The sequence below is a fragment of the Styela clava genome, chromosome 9, assembly GCF_964204865.1.
Source record: "Styela clava chromosome 9, kaStyClav1.hap1.2, whole genome shotgun sequence".
Lineage (NCBI taxonomy): Eukaryota > Metazoa > Chordata > Ascidiacea > Stolidobranchia > Styelidae > Styela > Styela clava.
Window position 1 is genome coordinate 14182079 of NC_135258.1, and position 23041 is coordinate 14205119.

Sequence of the window (23041 nt, forward strand, 5' to 3'; positions counted from 1 at the left end):
TTCATGTGATTCAAACCTACGAAAGCACGGAGAGTACAGTAATCAAGTGCACGATGCGCCGAACAAAAACAGGTTTCGCAAAATCGCCTCCCTATCGCCCCCTTCGACTATTTCTCCCCTCTCTGTATCGTTTTTGCCCACCTCGGGGCGATATCACCCACTTTGGGAATCACTGATTATAAGCTGAATACCGACACAATTATATCTCTACACAAGTATTGAATGTTGTGATTCTATTAATTTTAATTTTTTGTAATCTCGAAATAACGAAATAATAAAATCAGAAACATCCTCGATGTGTTATAAGTATTTCTAGCCAGCGCTGATTGAAATCCTTTCATGTCGACTGTATCTTTTTGTCGCGACGCACGATTTCGATAAAACACAAAACAAAATATATGTGAAATGTTTTCAATAAAACGTGGACGGCGGCGATACAATGTGTGTACAACACGAAAAACGATATTCGGAAGTCAAATCAAATCCCTGCCTATGAGTTTTCTACTTGAACACCGAGATTACTAGCTTCAGTACACCATGCATCTAAATCAATTAACCCATCAGAATCTCAAACATCAATTTCTTATGATGTATTATATCCTCTTTTCAATCTGAAATAATATGCACTATGAGAATAATGCTCAAAGATTAGTGCTTTAACCCGTCTGCCCTGCACACTTGAGGTAATATTTACATAATATCGTAATATCGGCCCTTTTGTAATATCAGCGTATCGGTATCGGGATTTTTAGTTAGTATCGGTATCGACGACAAAAATGTTATTGGTACATCTTTAGTACGAACTGAGATTCATCCGACCGCCAACAACTGATCAAATTTTAATTGTTACGTCATGCAGAAGTCTGCGATCATTGGCCAATGTTGCCGGAAACGCAGAAAATATTGGACAGATTGTAGCACATATTTCTTGCAGTAAAAGCGTCTGTTTCGTAAAACGTGCAACTTTTGGAAAAAGGAACAAGGTAATATTTGTTACTAAATTTTTAAGGAACATATTAAAATTATTTCCAAGTAGTCCCTTTATATGTGCTACAAAACTGAAAGATAAACGGCCTCGTCACGCGGCCTAAAATAAGTAACGGTCATTTTGTCTTCGGAGATGATTCAGTTTTGTTGCGGTAATTAAAAACGTCCCCCAAAATGTTGCGTTAAATTAGGCTAAAATAAGCTGTCGGTAATTTTTCACGAGATCTGCTTGGAATAAAATGTATATCCATATGCGGCGCGGCGGTGTGGCTCATCGTGCTTTTTAGAGTTGGGACCCACTATTTATTACCACAGCTTATGCGACCCATTTAATTTTTTATGACATAACACAGAACACAGCAATGGCTAATCATCGCAAAACTACCGTGTTTCCTCGAAAATAAGCCCTGGCCTGAAAATGAGACCTAATTTGAAATTTAGAAATGATTTTAATTAAACCCTACCCTTAAAACCACCACTACATCACACCACTATTCAAGATCGTGTGATATCACAATTATGATATTTGTCACTTGATTTTTTTTTTTATAGGAAATACAAATAAAAACAATGAATGTCGGTTTTTATTTAAAAAATCCCGTGCTATTCTACAATGTAATTTTATTTTTATTGTATGAACACAAAAGACCCCTCCAAAAAAAAACATAGTGTTATTCTTCAAAAGAAAATAAATCTAAATCCTGTCTAAATTTCAGGGAAACTGTACAGTGTACAAAACTGCTATGCGTAAAAAACCACATGGTCATTGCTTGTGTAGCAAATTTTTGTTCCTCTGAGACGATCGTAAAAAGGAAACTTTCACAGATTAGAATTGAAATTCAAATTTTTATTTTTTTCGGAAGATTTACGTAGTCGCCACCGATTCTAATAACCAGTATACTTAATCAAAGCTTTCTACATTTTTTCACGACCCACTAAGATTCCTTTTGAGTCGCGACCCATAGTTTGGGAACCGCTGCGTTAGAACAATTCAAAACAATTAGGCGATAAAATCGGAACTATGTATAATCTTTATTGTAATGGTCCCTGTTAGGCCGCGAGCCGAGGCCATTTATCTTTCAGTTTCGTAGCGCACATCAGGTAACTACCTGAAAATGATTTTAAAATGTTCCTTAGAAATTTAGTAACAAATATTGCCTTGTTCCCACTTCCAAAAGTTGCACGTTTTACAGAAAAGACGCTTTTACTACAATAAATATGTGTTACCATCTGTCCTATTTTCTCTGCTTTTCCGGTATCATGGGCCAATGAACGCAGACTTCTGCACGACGTAACAGTCAAGTTAGTCAGCTGTAGGTGGATCCCCAGTGGTCGGATGAATATCAGATGTACTCAACTGCTCGCTTTTGCGTTGAGTAGCCTTTCCATAGTTTTTTTCAGTTACCGGTAATATTAGTCCAGTTATTCTAAGGAGGTGTTGAAAAGTATAGGTAAGATATTAAACACTTGTATATCCTTGCCATAAATAGCAATTTTAGTTGAGCACTAGCTCATAAGACGTTGTTAAATAGGTACTCCAAGGAAGGCTAGACCTAGAATAATATGTCACAAACAACGATATTTTCTGGCTTGCATGAAATGTTTATGATTAATTTAATGACTCTTCTTGACTATTCAGCAGACTTATACTACTATATAGGCCACAGCATATTTGGAAATAGAAATGAATGGCTGTTTCTGTAATGCACGGTTGTGTGAAAGAGAAGAAATTAATCAATTTTACTAATGTCGGTTGGTCTAAATCTAAATTCATAGAGTCGACAAGAACCTGGGAAGCAATGATAAGTTATGCCGGAGTGGAAAGAAAGGTAGCATTGGAAATGATTGAGAGGTGAGAAATGAAGTTGTAGACAAACAGTTGATGTTTCAAAATATAGTCTATAGTCCATACTCATACTGTCATAGGACATTTCAGACTGTGATATATCAAAATTTAGTGTAGATATAGTCTAGTAATGGTATGCAAACACTGCTGGACTGTAGAACATGCAATGAGCATATATACGCTCATTTAGTACATCAGATAAAATGCATTATGTATTCAAGGTATTAGTTAGTATTTAGGGCTATTTTTAAAATCATGCTGCTCCAAATATTATTTTCTTCCTTATTTTAGATACTGTACTACAAAAGAAAACGGCAATGTTCCACCAATCCGACCTAACGCAGGCTCTGATCCCTGCTGCTATCAGTGCTATAAAATGGATTAAACAAGAAGTCTTGAAGCTTAAAGGTATATGAGAATCATAATAGTTGCAAACAGCTTAGATGGGCTATTCATATTGAAATACTTTAGCACTTTTCTGCAATTGGAACTGCCCATCAAATTCATGTTGGAGACTTCATTGAGATTTTCAATTCATTTTTTTCCCTCTACTATGAAGATCTTGTGAGGTTAACGAGGTATTAATAAATAAAGCTGAGGAATTTGAAGAGGATATGAAGAATGTAAATGATACCAGGGCACGTCTATTTAACACTGTCAAACATAAGGATTATACTCTCCACCCAACAATGATTCACTGAAGAAGCATGTGGCCCTCAAATCAGTTCTTGAGTTGGCAAACTGCAAAGAAAAATAGTCAAAATAATTTATGAAAGTGTGCCAAAATCAACTTAAATTGCACAGATTTTTGTTTTTGTATTGACTGCAGAAATCACAGTACACCTATAGAGGAAAAGTCGATTTTTGAGATAGTGGATTTCGAAAACAATTCAGAAGAAAGTGAATTAGATATTACAGTTGATTTAATAAGTATCATACATTTGTTTTTTTTTTCGGACATTTGTTAGTGTCGTAGTCCTGTTTCTAGAAATATTATTGCCTTTGTTCAAATACATAACCACATAAACTAAAAAAAGATCAATTGTAAATTGTAATATTTCTGTTCACTATGTTATGTACATATTGTACATTCATTTAATTTTCTTGACTTTTGCGGTAAATTTCTAAGTGAGAAATAACTGATTTATTTGTGTTTTCGTGCTCACGATGTTAATTTGTGACTTCATTGCTTAAAAATAAATACGTTTGATACTTGATAGCTTCTATAAAATGGATGTAGCTTTTTATGCTGTTCTTGTTGTAAACTGCTTGTGGTTATTACATAAAATTTATTCTCAAATGTGAATCAGCGTTGTTGGTGTCGCTGCTTTCGAGGTCACTCCCGACTCCTGTCACACAATTAAAGTATTTTTTGTTGTTGGTTACATGTATGCCATATTTTTCGTAATCTACCTAATAAATTATGATTGACTGAGGAAGTCCGATTTTGGTCAGGCAAAACATTACAGGAATACATTTGTGTTAGTGTGCTGTAGGGCTCTCGAATTGTATAGTTCTTATGTATGCGTTGTAAACTTATGGTTATTGAATTTCCGGGAACCTCTTATATTCAATTTCGCACCAGGATTGTAGAACAAGCTGTAATGCGTTCATTATGTTTGTTTTCACACAAAACTGAAGAATTTATTTAGTTACCAGATGTGCGCTACGAAACTCATTTTCTGGGCGTTTTCATGGTTTCGTCTCACGGCCCATATCCGTGGTAAGGATCTACAAGTGTTTAATAATTTACTTATACATTTTTCAACAACGTCTTAGCATAACTTAACTAATAATAACTAAACAGGGCTATGGAAAGCCTGCCCAACTCAGCGCAAGGTCGAGCAGAAATAACTAATATTCATCCGCTCGCTAACAGCTGGTTTAATTCAATTGTTACGTCATGCAGAAGTCATTGTTCAGTGCCGAAAATGTAGAGAATATAGGACAGATCGTAGCACATATTTCTTGTAGTAAAAGCGTCTTTTCCGTAAAACGTGCAACTTTTGGAAGTGGGAACAAGGCAATATTTGTTACTAAATTTTTAAGGAACATTTTAAAATCATTTTCAGGTAGTTACCTGATGTGCGCTACGAAACTCACTTTCTAGGCGTTTTTCAGGGCCTCGGCTCGCGGCCTATGTGGTAAATTTCACTCGCAACGAATATTTTTATTCCGTGTAGGAATCGGTTGAATATTGCAGAATTATTCCCGCGCCGATGCAAGGTTCAAATTAGTCTTTCCGTGTTTTTGTTTATAGGTTCACCACGTCTGGATGATATGTAAAATGATTATAGCATGGCAGAAGGCAGTACAAAAAAACAGACAGGTGAAATTCTGGAATCAATAGAGGAACTTACTAGGTAAATTCATAACTGCTATGAAAAACTTATTCTAAGGTTTAAGATATCGAAACTGTTGTTTTTTGATAAACTACCGTTGTATTAAAACAGCGAAAAGTTTAGGCATTAGGAAGAGATTTTTTATGGCAAAATGTGCATTTACATATTGCTTATTATAGGACTCTATTTCACGCCGTTTGCTTTGAACAAGGCCCTGGCTATTATTTTCAAGATAAGTTTATTTCGACTCCATAATAAGCACAAAAGGCGATTAAATCATTGATTCCAACAAATAAATAAAAACTGAAATCAGGAGAGCAAACAAAACCTTGGATGGGGTTTAAAACTGTAAAACGTACAGAATAGAAAATGGAAGGTTTTGCCAAAAAGAAATGGTACGGTACCTACCGGTACGTGTTCACTCACGTGTTGTGAGAAATAAACGGATCAATTGCATTGTTATGTCATAAACGATGTCAGAGCCAATAGCTGAATAATGGTTTAGTTATTGTTAGATTAGTCTAAGGCTGGTTTTATCAATTTTTATCACTGATATGTTAGCATTTTTTTTATTTTATTCGTGCCCTGGCGAGTCACGAATAAAATGCGGTGGGTCACCTTGTGACCCGCGGGTCAGTGGTTCCCCGCTCCCCGCACTGCACCATTGTACCCTTAGATACCTGTTTCTATTTTGTTACTTAATCAAAATAACATAGTAAAAAATAAATATTGGTTAGTAAACCTGATCTGATTTTTGTCAGGCTGAGAGATTTTCTTCAAAGTCAAATTGACGATTGTTCAGTGAGATGTTCCGCTGCAAAATGCACAAATGAAGAAGAACAAATATCTGGTGACAGTTTAGTTCAAAAGATTGAGCAAAAACGAGCTGATGTGCTTGATGAAAAAGCAAGACAAATGTTGAAAGATGATGTAATAAAAACGTGAGTTAATTTATTTTGTTCAAATTATTTTTGGACTTTGTAAATTGAGTACATATTAATGATGTACAGTTTGTTATAAATTCACCATTAAAAGATAAACTTAAATGACAAATTCCTCAGTAAGATGAGTCAACTGTCAATCTATAATTACCATATAAAATAGAATTTCAGCTGCCGACTATTATCCATGCCATTCTAAATTTTTTGGTTAGTATTATTATACTAATCTACTTTCCAGATTACTCTATTCTCGCGAAGCTCTTCATTCTGTATATCCAAATATGTTTCCACCGCTCAAGGAAGATCAGGAACTGTCTGCAAGTCTCAGGACTAACATAAAAGAAAAATTGGCAAAGCTACATGAAACTAATAAAAAAGTATGTGATATCAAATGAGTCCTTTTGATTTATTAACCATCGATGAAAAACGCATAGCATACTAAATCAAATTAATCCAAATTTTATTGAACACCTTCACTGACAAGAGGTATTCTCTGTAGAATTTAGGCACTTCTGTCAGGTACTTCTTCCCTTTATGTATAAATTATGTGCATGAAATTAATCCATCTCAGGGTGCTATACCCAACCAGAAAACTTGTGCTCCTAAAACAGTAGTACTAATCTACATATCTATTGACTGCCTGTCCAGTGCCTTGTAGGGAAGAAAGTACAAAAAATCACATTTAAAAGTTATATTCTAACATATTTCGGTTGTGCCGTTTGATCAAAGATCCCTGCTCACATAGGTAACTAATCTTATAACAAATATTCAAGAATGCAAACAAAAACACAATGATATGGTTATCAATAAGTAGAACATGCTGAAACATGTAACCCAGAGGTCTAACCTAGATATAGTTGTAGTCGCCTTTTGAACATACCTATATATTTGGCTTCTAATTTGTGGTTATTCTGACATATCCCTTTTTAACATTGGAAATGGAATAAAAATCAATCTCATGGTCATCAAATATGAATTTTTCATTTGTAATTCACTATGATGATGGTTTTCAAATTGAGATGGGGAGTTCTTTGTCGAATAAAATGTTGTTCATTAACGTTTTTCCATTGTACCAACTGTTTCAGATTTTAGATTTGCAAGATAAAAAGACAAAGTTAAGACAAAGACATCATCAACTTGATTTGGAGTAAGTTAAACAGTTACATTAATAAGAATACAATATTCTAAGTGAAAAGAATCAGATGTGACATCTTGTTCTGTTTTGAGTTAGTGTTTGGTGGCATTCTATGCTCATTTCTGCTCCTAATTCAAACTTTCTTTACTAATTGTAAGTGTATATTTTGTACATGGTCCGCCCCAGTTAATAATTCTATTGTATTTAATTTCATCGATTACATACTCACAGAGTCTATTGAATGGTAATTCTTAATTAGGTATTGGGATGGTGTCTCTACATTAAGCTTGTATGCTGCCCCATGTTTATATATCCCTGTATTTACCTTCTCCATGTTTGAATAACCAGAATACGAAAGATTATCAGTGAAAACAAGGAAAGTATGAACCTTCTACAAATTTCAAATAAGACAAATGATCAAGAAGTACTAAGGCGGGAGTGTGAACTCAAATATCCGGTGGTAATAGAAATACACTTGCATAATCTGATAAACACTGTGAACTGTGCTTTTATCGGCGCTCCAGAAGTATGTGTACCAATATGGAGGTAACTAATTTTGTTCACCTACCCAAGTTGTGTAAAGAGACTGAAGTCTATGGCCAGGGCTATATTCACTTGGCTAACACAATCGGTCCCCGAACTTGCAATTGAAATAAGGAAAATCGGAATAAAATTATGGCCTAACCTGGTACACATACTACGGGAGTACCCTTTTATCAGGGGTATTCTGAAAAGAAAGAGTTAGTCATCTTGTGTCGATAAATAAAATAGGTAAAAAAGTATTTTAAATCGAGTGGTATAAATTACAATGGGAAGATAAACTACTGAAAATGTGGCGTGATTGTAAAGTTTTCAGGGGGAAATCTATTTACTTTAAACATCTGTAAACATTGTTGAAAGAATGTCTTTAACAAGGGATTCATGGAATAATTCAAAGGCTGCAGACTGTCACTCTCGTGCCTATTCCAATATCATTGTTTTGACTTATTTTATTTTACATGTCCCGAATTATTCCATCACTGATACAACATGCTTGTTTTTTTAAGGTCCAAGAAGCAAAAGTAGATCTTGAAAAGGAGGTCAGACAATTAAGAACGGTGAAATATATTTTCCAATGTTTAATACAAGCTTCGAAATTAGACTGGTTTGAGGATAAGGAACTGTATGAACTCGTCATTCAGCTTGGACAAAATGATGACGATTTGACCGAACCTGGAGATTGAGTTTCAAGATTTTGCCATCTTGGGATCTCTTTCTATATGGTAGTGGGAAATCTGACATAGCTGGCTCATGCAGAGGCGCTATTCGACAGTTACAACTTGGCCATAGTTATGTACTGTATAAACTACCGGTATGTCACATGCCTGATGATTTAGTTACACTTGCTAATTTCACTATATGATGCCATTGCTGCTTTACATGTCAAATTTTTTTTTTATTAGCGAAATATTTTGTATACAGTTGGTGTGTACTTTCTTTATACAGCGATGAAATAGTGGAAAGAATAAAAAATTTTATATGGCGATAAATTAAAGAGAAGAAAGATAACATAAAGGTGTATCCATGAATCTTTTCTTTTAAAAATCAGAGCAAGGTTCAAGGTCTCAACTTAGATCGAAGTAAGCCTACTGCGTACCAATAGAAGAACTGTAAACAGCTCTAGTTGTATGTCAGTTTCCCCTTACAAGCAGAGGTACCAATAGATATCAAGTTAGCACAAAACAATTGAAGTCAGCTTAACACTGCCAAGGAAACTTATGAGTGAATTGAAGATCCGCTTAGGAAGTTCTTGTGAGATTGGTACTTTGCGGACGTGCAGGACTCCATACAGAGTATGAATAATATTTATGGCTACTCTGGGGAATGATACATACATACAATGATCAAATATTTTAGTGGGGTAGGCAGGCATGCAATATGTTTCTGCAATAATAAAAGGCAGATAAACATACTGTCATCACCTTGCAAGACTTTGAGAGAGAAAGTTTGCGCATCTGATCAGATGTTTAAAGACTAGGTAACAAGAATGAAAGTCTCAGTGTATCAGCATGTGCACCGATATATCCCGACAAGCATCAGTACGATTACGTGACCTAATCGTAAGGAGTACCACTGTCAGGACATTAACGGAGTCTGATATGGAAATAGTTGGAAAGTTATTCGCCGCAAGATTTTCATGCTATGTATAAGACCAGTTAAGCCGTTACCGACAAGTGGCTACGTGAACAAGGAGATCAGTAATTCTCGCGTACTTGTGAGATTCTAACCTGCGACCCCAAACGCACAGCTTGACGCGTCTACCTTGGACCTGACAAAATCACGACCTGGGAGAAAAGTTATAATATGGCGCGGCGGTGTGGCTCAACGGGCTAAGCGTTAGGAATACGCTCGCCACCGCACCTCTATTTACTCTGCGTGGGTTCGCAGGTTCGAATCCCATGCAGGGATGGTTATGTGCGAGAGGATTGCTGGACTCCTCGCCGTCGTTGGGTGGTTCACGTAACCGCTGGTCGGTTACGGCTTCCTCCACCACCAAGTCCATGCTTCCGAAAACAAACAATACAGTAAAAACTAATCCCATACCCGACTTGGAATGGTAACCGGACGAGAGGCCGTGGTTCGCCATATGGATAAGCCGTCTTATCGGCTTTCCTCTCCCCGGGATAAATATGTAAAACCTATCCTATCCTAATAATAAGTACGTATATTTCTCCTGAAAACTCCGTATTCAGCATAACAGATAAAATGATTGATAAAAACTGATTATGAACTGAGGAGAGCAAACAAGACCTTAGATAATGTTTAATACGTACCGAATATAAGGTTTTGACAAAAAGAAGTACGTGGTTCACTCACCTAAAATATTTAAATTAATTCACCCACATACACAACCACAGAGATATTATAAAGAAAAACGCGATGAACCTAAGATAAATTCCACATTACCCTTGTTTATTGTGAAGTAACCTGCAAACGAAAAATAAATCTGCCAGTAGATGTTTCATTTATTGCATGCTGAATTATTAATTATAGACAGAGAAATAGTTTAATTGCTTTGAGGGGGTATATTGTCATTATATAGTGATGGTTGGGCGATCTAAGCGGAAATTCTGTTACGGGCGCAGAAGAAATTACCACATCATGCAAGAATACCCAAATTTGCAAGTGAGGAGTGTCCCAACTTTTTTCATCCATCACCAAGAAGTATATTAGCCTTGAAGCTATGAACGTTGGTCAATTGCAATTGTGTTCCAAGTTTTCCTCAAAAAGAATCATAATATTCTTAGAGAAGTCGAGACACCTAAGCCAGTCGTTTACGAACGCTAGAAACAATAACGGGCCAAGTAAACATCCTTGAGGAACTCAAGCGTTATTAGAGAGTGAATTGTTATATTGCAACTTGTTTTCTATCTTGCAGATAGCTCCTGATCCAATGGAATGAGGCCTCTCTAATTTCATAATGATAGGCTTAAAAGGAAAGAATGGTCAATTGTGTCAAAGCCTTCAAATGCCTTGGTCAGCTCATGTAGTCTACCAAACATTATCAAGCATAGAAGTGGAGTGTTGCTTGCGGAAACCGAACTGATGCGAGCATAAGATATTATTGCTTTCAAAATAGTTTGACATCCTGTAATTCCTGATATACATTATTTTTTACGAATTTTGGAAAACGACGGTAGAAGATTAATGTAAAATCTAGAAAAAAACTGTTTAAACTTTTTAAAAACTGGAAGAACTTTTGATGTCTCTCGATAAATATTCCACAAGTCTCTAGATAGTGAGAAGTTGTCTATATATGTCAAGATGTCAATGATATGTCCAGGAACATATTTTGAAATTTTGAATGGAATCCCATCGATTCCAAAACTTGACTTGAGCTTCAGTTCGCGTGCGAGGTGCGATGTTTTTTTTAATTTCTAATGATGTACTAACTACGTCTCATGAAAAATAAGCTTGAGATGTAAAATTGAGTCTTATCACTAGTATTTTCCGATTCAGTTTTTAGTTAATATTCGATGTTAATAACCCAGTTCGTTTACCGGTTTGTCTCCGCCTCCGAGTGCATCTTTTATTTCACCACGTGACGCCACCCGGGAAAACCCCTCAGGAAATTGAGAAGCATTTGTTCTGTAGGTCGCTGAACGACTTTAGTACGAGTACTGATATCGTTTCTTTTACATCCAAAGCAAATTTCGGAAGCAAACCTCGACAATTCGAAAACAACATGGAAATGGAACGTTCAAGCGTTGATCTAATACTTCAACTATTTGATATTGGGGCTGTTAAGTTTGGATCATTCAAGTTGAAGAGTGGGATAACCTCGCCTGTATATTTTGATCTCAGGGTAGGTATATTTTTTTTAATGAAGCCACATACTTTATAGTGTGTACGTTATAGTGTCATATTATTACTCACATCTTTACATGGGGCAGTTGTGTGTGAAGAATGCTCTATCAAACTTTAATGAAAACTAAAATTCAATGTTACATTTTATTTCCATAATTTTTAATTAGACTACATTAAATATATTTCGGTGAAGTTTAGGATAAATTTACCTTTTTTGCTGAAAAATTTTTCACATAGAAACTTTTTTATTTAAATATCTGTTCGAAGTTTGGTGATTATTTAGTTGAACTAGGATTGCTAATTGGCGTATTAATGTCTTTTTAGGTTATCATTTCATATCCAGACATTCTGATTGCTGTTTGTGAAATTATGTGGAAACACATTGAATCGAATCGAGAAAAATTTAGAGTTATTTGTGGAGTTCCATATACTGCCTTACCTATTGCAACAGTTATTTGTACTACAAATAAATTTCCTATGGTGATTCGTCGTAAAGAAGCGAAAGATTATGGAACAATGAAAATAATTGAAGGAGTCTTTGAGCAAGGTGGTTTATTCACTCGTCATATGCTATTCAATTGGGTAGCCAACTTATATGGGGAATTATTCAGAATCATCTATCAATACCTTTTCAAACAAGGAAAATGCATCTGCTGAATCTATTTTATTGAAAAAAAACTAATATTGAATAATAAAGGATAGGTTTCAATATGTCTCTCAATATATCATCTTCCTTATTTCTTTTAATTTTATGGAAACTTGTTTAAAAATAATTTTAAATTGGTTTTAATAAATACTGGAAAGAGGGGTAGTTTGGGCGTTGTCTAACCAGCAACAGTGACTGCTTCTTTATCTGCATTGTTAGTGCTTGACGAATTGATCATCATTCACACCTATAATTACCTATATGGTAAATCCATATATAACTGTTCTCGACAATCAATCAAGGGTTCTCAAACATTCATGAATCATGACCCTTTCCCAAGATTTCTGTGGCCTCCAAAAATCGCTGTGGCCCTGTAGAAGATGCCTAGTTTGAGAAACACTCAGAAAACAAATACAGAAATTGTCCTAACCCCAGTATCAAATTATCTTAAACAATCTAATATTACAACTTTCTCATTAGTAGTGTTCTAGAATATTTATGCCATAACATTTTTATTTCAGGTAGTAATTGTTTGATAGTTGAGGATGTAGTAACAAGTGGATCAAGTGTTTGGGAAACAACTGTCTCATTACAAGATGCAGGACTCACTGTCACCGATGCCATTGTCTTACTTAACAGGCAACAAGGAGGTTGGTTTGATGGTCTTAAAACTGATGAGTTGTTCTTGTTATTTGTAGTACCTTTATCACTGAAGCTGAATTGTTCATTTTGATATGTACAGTTGGAGTTCTTCAATTCCAGCTTATTACACAAATTCTTTGTGGTTGCATGGGTGAAATTAATATATGCCATACTTAGCTACAGACGTGCTAATTTCTACTCTCCTTTAGGCAATGGTAAATAACTTTAAAACTTTAATTGATTAATCCCAATCGAAGTAACTAATTATTATGTATTTTTCACAAGTACAGGATATTGAAATATCGATATCTCAAGTAGCCTATGATTAAATTAATTTAGAAATACAAACCTCAATGTTATTAAATATTTTAGAATAATTTCCAATTTAGCATTCCTAGGCCTCCCACCTCGATCACTTTACTTTGGTATTCAACTAACTAAAAACATTGGGGAAAACCCAAGATAGAAACACAACCAGATATTGTTATATAAATATTCTTCAGGCAAGATCACAATCATGTGCTTGAAATCATATTTTATTTCCAGTATATGTCAAGACTAGATTGCAATTGAAGTTTTAGATTTTTTAATCTTCATGTATGTTTACCAACTTCTCAACTTTATATTGTTACAGGACGGGAAATGCTGGAATCAAGAGGCATTACTTTGCATTCTATATTCACTCTTACGGAAGTTGTTACATGTTTAAATAAAGAGAAAAAGATTTCTGATAGCATGGTATCAGAGGTACATGATTTTGATTTGAAACATTGCATTATCAAAACAACCAATGCTTTAATGCCTATTGAATTATTGTCGGAATTTCGAACCCCTGATTTCTGGGAGTTTCACAATAGGACTCCAGGTCCAAGTTAGGACTCTTCTTTCTTTGTGCGCAAGAATAGGAACAGACAATAATCACACTGCAGGTTTCAGTTTATTACATTCAAGGATATTACTGGGCTCCTTATTGTTGGAGAATTGTTTATGTGACCATATTTACCCACTATGCACTATTCTAAATTACCTCACCCTAAACTTGGAGTTGTATTCAAACTAGATCGGTGGTTCTCAAACTTCATAAGCTGCATCCCCTTTTGGAATTTGTCAAGTTGCGCGCCCCACCTCAAATATAACTAGCTAAGAATGAGCTACAAATAACAGATAGTAAGGTGAAAGTATGTTTTATTTAAAAAACCTGATGAAAATATGTGGATGGAACTTAAATATCCAAAATAAGGTGAGCAAGATCAAATCTAACAAATATTTTTATTAGTTTTAATTAGCTTCACGCCCCCTTAAAAAATTGTCTACGCCCCTTTTGTGGGAAGCGCCCCACCGCTTGATAACCATGGAACTAGATGTTTCAGTTCACTATATGATTATGCTTTTCTATTTTCTCCGGCGGATTATGAAATACTTATATATTATACCACAAACCAATTCTAATTTTTAATACATTATTTCAGGTCAAAGACTTCATTGCAAATAATAATACCTTTACACCAAACCCAGACATGGATGTAAAACCAAGAAGAAAAAGCAAAGAGGATGCCACTGCAAAAAGTTACAGAAATTCAGTCAGTCTCTATTTAGTTTGGTTTCAACTTAACTCCGAATAATTTTTTTATCTCATTCTACAGAGTGACCCCGAAAAAAACATAGGTCGTTCGGAACATATTTTGGAGAGAACATAACTTTTGTGCAAATCTTCCTCGATTACTGAAAGTTTTGGATTCAATAATACACAAACAAAAAAGTTAAATATGTTTCTTCATTATTGTAAAAGTAATTAAGAAATTTTATTTTTGTAGATACCTGACATTGAACAAGTCACATATGAATCCCGTGGTGTGCTTTGCAAAAATGAAGTAGCTGCAAGAATCTTCCGTATCATACATGATAAGCAAACTAACTTGTGTTTATCAGCTGATGTCGACAGTGCAGTGGAATTGCTTGAAATTGCTGATGTTTGTGGTTAGTTGTTGATGACATAGCTCAAATTGTTTATCACCGATAAAAGAATATATTAGAGTGGTATTTCCTAAACTGCGGCCCGCTGGCCAATTATGGCCCGCGTAACGATTTAATACAATCTGCTGATCAAATGTTTTTTTTTCTAGTGCTCCAGACACCGCCGCTTTATTACGTCATTATTACAGCATGTGTATATTTGTAATAATTCAGTTCGGTATCTAAACAATTTGGTATCCCAATTATACGTACCGGTATCGTCCCCTTGCGGACATTCCCCTCTCCTGGTGCACGAATATCCTTCAGCTTCTAATTTTGGCCTGCAATCAATCAACTTTGGGAATCATTATATTAGAGAATGCGGTATATGGTCATGTGCCAAAGCCCTCACCACCGGAGTAATTTCTGTATAAAAAAATATTAGTTGGAACTTCTAACAATTATGCCCATGTTCATACAACATAACCATATATGCGGTTGTATTCAAACATTGTTAGGTCCCCTTCGTGGCTCAACACTTCTTTCTAGTTTAAATATAAAATTCGAGACTAGGGTTGAAAAATTATATGCGGCCAAGCATGAAGTATATATAATTTTTAAACTAGATTTTATGTCGAGTCATCATGTGTCCAAAATAAAATGAACAATGAAGATCTTGCTTTTCGAATGTTACACAGGTGCAGATTGTTTATAAGCATTGCTTGATAATGGGCCTTTAATTGGGAAAAATATCTCCTCTTTTCACACCATAAGATTTGTTGATATATCTTGCCATGGTACATGACCCTCTATGAAGATATTATTACTATTTGTTAAAAACAATTTTGCTTCATTGCTTGTAGAACAAAATTTTCATTTATGTGAAGTTTATTCACTTATTACAGGTCCTCACATCTGCATATTGAAGACTCATATTGATATTATTGATCACTTGACACCAAATATCAGCAAAGCATTGACAGAATTGTCAAAAAAACACAATTTTATTATATTTGAAGATAGAAAATTTGCAGATATTGGAAGTACAGTCAGGCAACAATATTCTGGTAAGAAGTGTGTTGTGTGGTCATTTATTGAACACAAAGTGTTGTTGTTGTAATCGTTATTGTTGTGAAAAATCGCTTTTCTTCGCAACCAATGGTCCAATCAATTTCAAATTTCATAAAGATGGCTGAAGCCACTGGACAGCTATTACTTCCATTTTTGCTATTCGAGTCAGATGGGACCCGATATTTCACCCAAACTTTTGCTGCTTTATTTCAATTCAGCGTTTCTCTAAACTTTTTTTGTCGCGAAAAACCTACGCTTTATATCTTGCCTCGCGGAACACCAAAAAATTAGAAGGTAAAATTGATAATAAAAAAGCGTTTAATGGATTTACTTTGTGCATCAACTTGCACAACCGGCTTATCACAGCATCTTTTAAGGCTTCCAGTTTTAGGCTAACAATCCATTGAGAAAGATGGTTTCCAAACAATTAAGCCTATGGAAAAGTTAAAATGTTTGTTGTAAACTTGATAATTGAAAAATTTGTCCGACGGTCAACGATATTGAGCGGTTAACGAAGACGCCATGCTTTCCAGACTGCTTGTCAGCCTGTTTAGAAAGCAAGGCCGGTCCGCCTGTATTTGAGAGAAAAATTTACATCCTAGAGTCGTCAAAGTTCGTTCGAGATCGCCATGATGACCAATTAGGTCACAATTTTGATTCCTATCTCGTGGAACACTTCAAAGAAGCATTTTGAGAAACATTGTTTCAATTCACGGATACCACTTTTCATGAAGTATGGGAACGCTTTATACGGTACCGTCATGTTTGGCTGCCTCCATTTGTTTACTGATCTTTTCAGCAAGCTCATTGCTAAGCAAACGCCTTGCTGTTCCAGCACTGATAGGCGACTTTTGTGTTTGTATATTTGAGCATTACCCTCTTGTTTATTGATGACTATTTTCATAAACCCAACCCTATATATTTTGTTACACTTGAATTGTTATCAATTTATTTTCTGTATATTTTGTTAAGCCGGGAGCTATTCAATATCAGAATGGGCCGACTTAACAAATGCACACAGCTTGCCTGGGCCTGGTGTGATCGAAGGTTTAAAAGCAGCCGTACAGAATCGTAAAGACCGTGCATGTCTTCTGATTGCTGAAATGAGTTCAAAGGTTTGATCCCAATTTCTAGTTAGTTTTCGTTCTCTCTGTAGTTGTTACAAACATGCATATAAGAAAAGTTGGGGTCACTATTATGTGTGTTTTAAAGTGCTAAATTGCTATTTTATACATCGGAAAAAATTCTCATCAGTAACAATTGATTCATATTCATTTTTTTTTCATGTCAAACTATTAGATTTCTGTTTTAATATGTTGTCATAAAAAGCAAAATCATTTTATCCTCATTGTAAATTTTGACTCAAATTAAACAAAAATCACTTTTTGTAGAAATTTTGAAAAATCGTCGAAATGATGTTTGTTTGTTTAAATTTCAGTATAAGCTCTAATTGTCAATTATGATTGATTTTTGTTTCTTCGAAATTTTAAGAGATTGATTTTGTAATACCAAACTGTAGAAGAATCGTAGGAACCATATCAGTTTTGCTAATTACATTACGGCAGTTTTATCATCAAAGAATCACTGTTAGATGTGACACACTTTATGACATATGATATATATTCCCTGCTTTTTGAGTAATGTAAAGTAAGTGAGCACCAGAAACTGGCTCTTACATCTGATTATAACTGTTTCATGCACTTTATATGATTTTTCTCATCCACAAAAAGTGTGTACCATCACATGGACTAAATATGGGCGCAGTGGGTAAAGCATTCGACTTGACTGTAATGCCATTGTAGGTTAAAATCATGAGTTCAAATTCCGGGGCCATCACCACACCTAGAGTGTAATAACTTGAGTAAGCCATGCCAAACCAAAAAGATTTCCTTTGTGTGCAGAGCCTTATTCTGAGCGAACAACATATGAATACACTGTTGAAAGAATAAATAATACTGCAGACATAACCTTTTCATAATTTTTGCTTCAAAATGCAATTTTGCAGGGAAATCTTGCTGATGCAAATTACACTAAAGCAACTGTGCAAATGGCTGAAGATCATCGTGATTTTGTAATCGGTTTTATTTCAACTTCAAAAGTTACAACTGATCCTACTTTCCTGCACATGACCCCTGGTGAGATTGGGAATACATAGTATTATAGCAGTAATCCTTTATTTGATATTTTTCATATGAAAAAAATTGATATTCTTGTATTCCGCTTTGTAATACCATTTCATATTAGAATTGCTGAAAATGCAAATTTCACATAAAACAGTAATTTTGCCATCTTTCTACTCCTTATATAATGTTAATTGTGCGTGCTGAAAGTCAGTTTAGAAACTAAGTCTGAAAAATAGGTGCTATTTACGGTAGCCTACTCCCGTGCATAATTTTATTCCGATTTTCCTTATTTTTGTTCTATTACGAGTTCGGGGAGTTCTCTCCTCTGGTTTCAATGGTCCTAGCAAGAAGGACATCTCTTTGTTATGTTTATTATGCAATGTTAAACAGTGAACATACTTCAAAAAATCATTTTTCCGTGTGTAGAATTCAAGTATTGAATTACACTTCTGTATTTAAAGAATGTATAAGGTTACAAGTCATGAAGGGATGACCTTGTTATAAATTTTATATTATTTGATTCACATTCAGAGATTAAATAACATTTCAAAGAATGCTGACGTCATTGTGAAATATTACATAACCTTTGAATTAATAGGAAAGAAATATGATCATTAATATTGTATTTCTGACAATTCTCCGCAAATTACTAGGTTTAGTCCTTGCAACTCTTTTTTAAGTTTTTTAAAAGGAACTACTTTCCACTATTATACAATGAATGAATTATTCATCCAACTACAAAAATTTTTTTTTGCAATTTCTAGAGACATTTGAAAGAAGTATGTTTGTTAGACTCTTATTCAAGTCATTGTTAGTAATAATTAGTTCATGGTGTATTTGTTATAAGCCCAAAGCCATATGACAACGATCCATGACAAAGTGTACAAAGTTACATAAAAGGGCATTATGACATTAACCATAGCAAGTATATATTATTGTTATAACAAATTGGTAGCAGCTGAAACAAAACAACTGTTTAATTAGACTCAGGGAAACTTCTTATATGAAGTGAATTCTAAAATACAGAACTTTTTGGAGTCAGAAGTCAAACACCTGACAATGTAATTCTGTCGATGAGAGGGAAAGGTCTACTACCATGAAAGAATCTCTGGCACTAAATTTTTAATTTCAATACAGGAAAAGCCTGACTTTTCCAACCAGCCTTGAGACTACACCTAATCTGCAATAGACACAATTTTACATGCTATCACAAGAAATAACAAGTGCATATATTTCATACCTAAAATAAAAAGCTTTAGTAGGCTTGATACTAAGAGAGAAGGTTAAAACCTCCAAAGTGACTTTAAAACAGGGCTTTATATCCTATTTTATCAGTTTCAAACCTCTTGAAACCATCTGATACAAACTAGTTACTTATGTAACCGCCAATTGCTTGTAAATAATTTTCAACCTATATTTCAAAATTATGTTATTTTTACAGGTGTGAAACTTCAGCCAGGAGATGGTCAACTGGGACAACAATATCTCACACCTGATGAAGTTATCTGTAAACGAAAATGCGACATTATTATTGTAGGAAGAGGAATTACTCTTGCAGCAAACAGACTCCAAGCAGCTATAGAGTATAAAAATGCTGGATGGAAGGCTTATTTGGACAGAGTAAATGCGTAAAGTATTACCGGTACCTCCCCCTTGACTTCGTATTTTTTCAGGCTATGCCAGTAATTCCTATTGATTTGCTTATAAGAGATACAAAATTTAAAGCGAAAATGTACATTTTTACACCGAATTATGCATTGCTGTATCAGACTGTCTTAAGTCACAGTAAATTGCTAAACTTGTTGAAATTACCTATCTGTTGGTCTTCCATTTTGGAATTTTGTACCGGTCTTTAAAATTCTGGCTGTATCATCGCCTTCTGGCGCCAATTTGCAAAGTCGTGCTGAAATTCCACTGTTTATGTTTTGAATTACTATAATGTGCTATGTTATAATTCGATTACAGTTTAACCTCGGAATCTGGTATTTCACTAATCGCATTCAAAGCCTGTTGAAAACATTATTGTTTTTTAAATTTTGAAGATTGCTTACCTGGATTTTGTCATTAATTACACATTTTTCCATTTGAAAAACTCTTATGTTACAACTTAAAAACCAGAAAGTGTAAATGCTAGACCTGACATGGGCATACTACGGCCCGCGGGCCAAATCTGGCCCGTCGGGTAATTCAATCTGGCCTGCCTGATGCTGCCACAACCAAACTGAAACCAAATTTTGATGGTTTAGTTAAAAATAACTCAAGGAATTTGTTGAAATTGCGATTAAATTTAGTTTCGGCATGGGCCCTATTGTTTTCCACTTTTGTTTTTGTAACACTGTAAATATTGTTCATAAAAAGTGTAACTTTTACGTCACACTTACATGTCCTGCCAGTCTGGATGGGCAGAATTCCTGATCCCTGCTTTAAAAAGCTCGCCAGCCTCTGCGCTAAACCCATAATAATTATCCAATGTATTTGCGTTATTTTTCACTGCTTTGCCACAGCAACATGAGCATGTATAACTGCTATGCTTAATCACTGTTTTGTTATATGTCACTGCCTTAGTTAATATTAGCATTCCTATAAACAAATTTTTTGATGGCATTTTTTAAAATACTCATTGCTGTGTTTGCTTTACCGTACCTTACGCCCGTGCTACTCCAAGCATATAATCTGTATATTAATTTACCTAATTCAAACATAGATAGTTTCAAATTTTTGAAGACAAACTTCCAGACATCTTGTATTAGCATTTAATGGACAAAAGCTGGAAATGGTACATAAGTTGTTTTTCTTCCGACAAATATGGCATTGAAAATTGATATGTGTCGCAGAAGACCGTTACGTATTTTGCCTACATTTAACATGCTTTAGTTTTAAATGCCTTCTTCATTTGGATGATCAGAAAATGATATTGTCAGTATTATTAATAGATGAATCTGCAAGTGGGTACACTAAAAAGCATTTACCTGTCGATTTTCTATTCATTGTTCATACTTTTACCATTCTTTGGTCATAATAGCAGAAATGGATGTTATCTTTGTAAGGCACAGTACCTGCCTAACAGTATGAGAAAATAATAAACACTGATGCATCTTGTAGACCAGAAATGTCATTCAGTTGCATGCGTACTTGTCAAATACTTTCCGTTCGCTTATATTTAAAGTCATTAATCCGATTTATATTAGTTAACGTGTGCCAGCGGGTAATTTTTTTGCCCCGCTGATTTGTTATTTTGGTGTTTATCGCGTTCTCCAAACCCCTTTTCAGCAATAAAATTGTCTCCTTGAATTTGACGAAACATTGTTCTTATCGTTAAGCTCATTAGTTAGATAACGTACTATAGAAACCCCAAAATCTTACTCTCTTTCATCCACGGACGAGAAAATAAGCCGTTGGAAGGAAGACAAGCACATATATATATATATATATGCAGAGTCGCGGGTCATCCTAGTTTTGAGGTAAGTCTGAATCTTAGCATATTTCAATGTCTATGTGGATTCCAGAGTCTTAACCGATTTTACTAACGGTAGAATGGATAAATTGGGAGTCGCATTGAGACTGCCATAAAACTTCTCGTCTCGCATCAATTAAATATAAGTTGTTTCGAAAATCAAGCTACCCTCTTTTCCCGAAAATAAGACCTAACCTGAATTTTGAAAACTATTTCAATATAAGCCCCTTAAAATGAGACCTAGTCAATAACGTTTTAAATGATTATAGGTTTTCGAGTTATTTTGAATGAAAACCTGTCCTTTATAGGTGAATGGATATCAGTTTACATATTTTGTATATTTGGAAAGCTCTTAATTCTCTACTTTGTAATTTTGTTTTTGATGAATAAAAATATAAGACATCAACCGAAAATAAGCCCTAGTGTTATTTTTCGGAAGAAAATTGAAATAAGACCCTGTTTTATTTTCGGGGAAACACGGTAGTTGTTCATGTATTCGCATCTGTGTCATCTATTATGAAATACTTTCGCAACACGCTACAAGATTTTATTTTTTTAGTACAACATTAATCGAAGTGGTAAATCGCAAATTACTGGATTTTTCTCTATTTCGTATATTTGCCCAAACGTATCCCAAAGTCAAGCCGCGCTGGTTGCTGGTCGAGTCATTTCGCCCGAATACGACCGGACTCGAGTCATACCAACATAGTTATCCCCACGGAATTTGTACCGCACAGAATAATACTATAATTTGTACAAAGACATTTTAACGCTGAGGGAGTTCTGTACACCCGTATGTAAGATATATTTTCCATCAGCGAGGCTCCATTTATTTGAACAGAACTGTTGGTAAAAATCTTGGGTGAATTTTACAGGAATAGCATGACTTAGATAGCCTACTCATCCAAGGAAAGAGGAAATCCGATTAGGCGACTTAATCACATGGCCTCTCGTCCGGATACCGGTCCATGTCGGGCATGGGACTAGTTTGCCTGCTATTTGTTCATGGATGCATGGACTTGATGGTAGAGGAAGCCGTAACCAACCCGAGGTTACGTGAGCCAGCCCATTGGGGGGAGTCCAGCAATCTTCTCGTACGTAATTATCCACCGCGGGATGCGAGCTTACGCAGCGTAATTCACTCAAACTCACTCTTGACATACCAAGACTGATCGTGAATACAAATTCCCGAGTTCAAATTCGTAGAAACCGGAAGCGAGCCTATTATATTTGACAAATACTTCCGATCACATGACGTATCATACTTGCAAACTCTCCAAAGCGCACAAAACACCATGTAAATACTTCCTGCTCAATTCTTAATAACTTGTGCGTCCGGGAAACCACTTGTTGAACTCCAAATGTAAATATAACACTTTGTGACGTCACTTTCCAACGGTGGCACCGCCCTCTCTCTCTAATTCAGTGGTTCTCAAAGGTGGGGCGCGGCCCACAAGAGGGGGGGGTAGGCAATTCTTGAGGGGGCGTGAAGCTAATCAAAAATGAAAAAATATTCATTAGATTTGATCTTGCCAGCCTTATTTTGGATATTTA

At 35.2% G+C, this 23041-nt stretch overlaps 2 protein-coding genes and 1 long non-coding RNA gene across 5 annotated transcripts; all 3 read left to right on the top strand.

The window, feature by feature from the left end:
* The first annotated feature begins 2172 nt into the window (after positions 1 to 2172).
* On the top strand, positions 2173 to 4272 carry LOC144427159 (uncharacterized). 2 transcript variants are annotated; one of them, XR_013477783.1, is made up of 3 exons: positions 2173 to 2839; positions 3125 to 3241; positions 3663 to 4272. It is a non-coding gene; the product is annotated as an uncharacterized LOC144427159 (long non-coding RNA). The 2 variants fall into 2 exon arrangements; XR_013477782.1 differs by having other exon boundaries at positions 2176 to 2839; positions 3125 to 4272.
* Positions 4273 to 5040: 768 nt separating this feature from the next.
* Positions 5041 to 8809, top strand: LOC120339135 (centromere protein H-like). 2 transcript variants are annotated; one of them, XM_039407213.2, is made up of 6 exons: positions 5041 to 5196; positions 5937 to 6116; positions 6355 to 6493; positions 7202 to 7263; positions 7600 to 7711; positions 8298 to 8809. In XM_039407213.2, the coding sequence occupies exons 1-6, from the start codon at positions 5132 to 5134 to the stop codon at positions 8472 to 8474; spliced, it is 735 nt and encodes a 244-aa protein (XP_039263147.2). In that variant the 5' UTR covers positions 5041 to 5131; the 3' UTR covers positions 8475 to 8809. The 2 variants fall into 2 exon arrangements, with proteins under 2 accessions (XP_039263147.2, XP_077972032.1); XM_078115906.1 differs by having other exon boundaries at positions 7600 to 7797; positions 8298 to 8459.
* A 2468-nt stretch (positions 8810 to 11277) lies between these two features.
* LOC120339528 (uridine 5'-monophosphate synthase-like) lies at positions 11278 to 21324 on the top strand. The gene is made up of 10 exons (XM_039407676.2): positions 11278 to 11596; positions 11923 to 12145; positions 12766 to 12894; positions 13521 to 13633; positions 14356 to 14466; positions 14701 to 14863; positions 15745 to 15906; positions 16883 to 17025; positions 17916 to 18045; positions 19475 to 21324. The coding sequence occupies exons 1-10, from the start codon at positions 11477 to 11479 to the stop codon at positions 19663 to 19665; spliced, it is 1485 nt and encodes a 494-aa protein (XP_039263610.2). The 5' UTR covers positions 11278 to 11476; the 3' UTR covers positions 19666 to 21324.
* The last annotated feature ends 1717 nt before the right edge of the window (positions 21325 to 23041 follow it).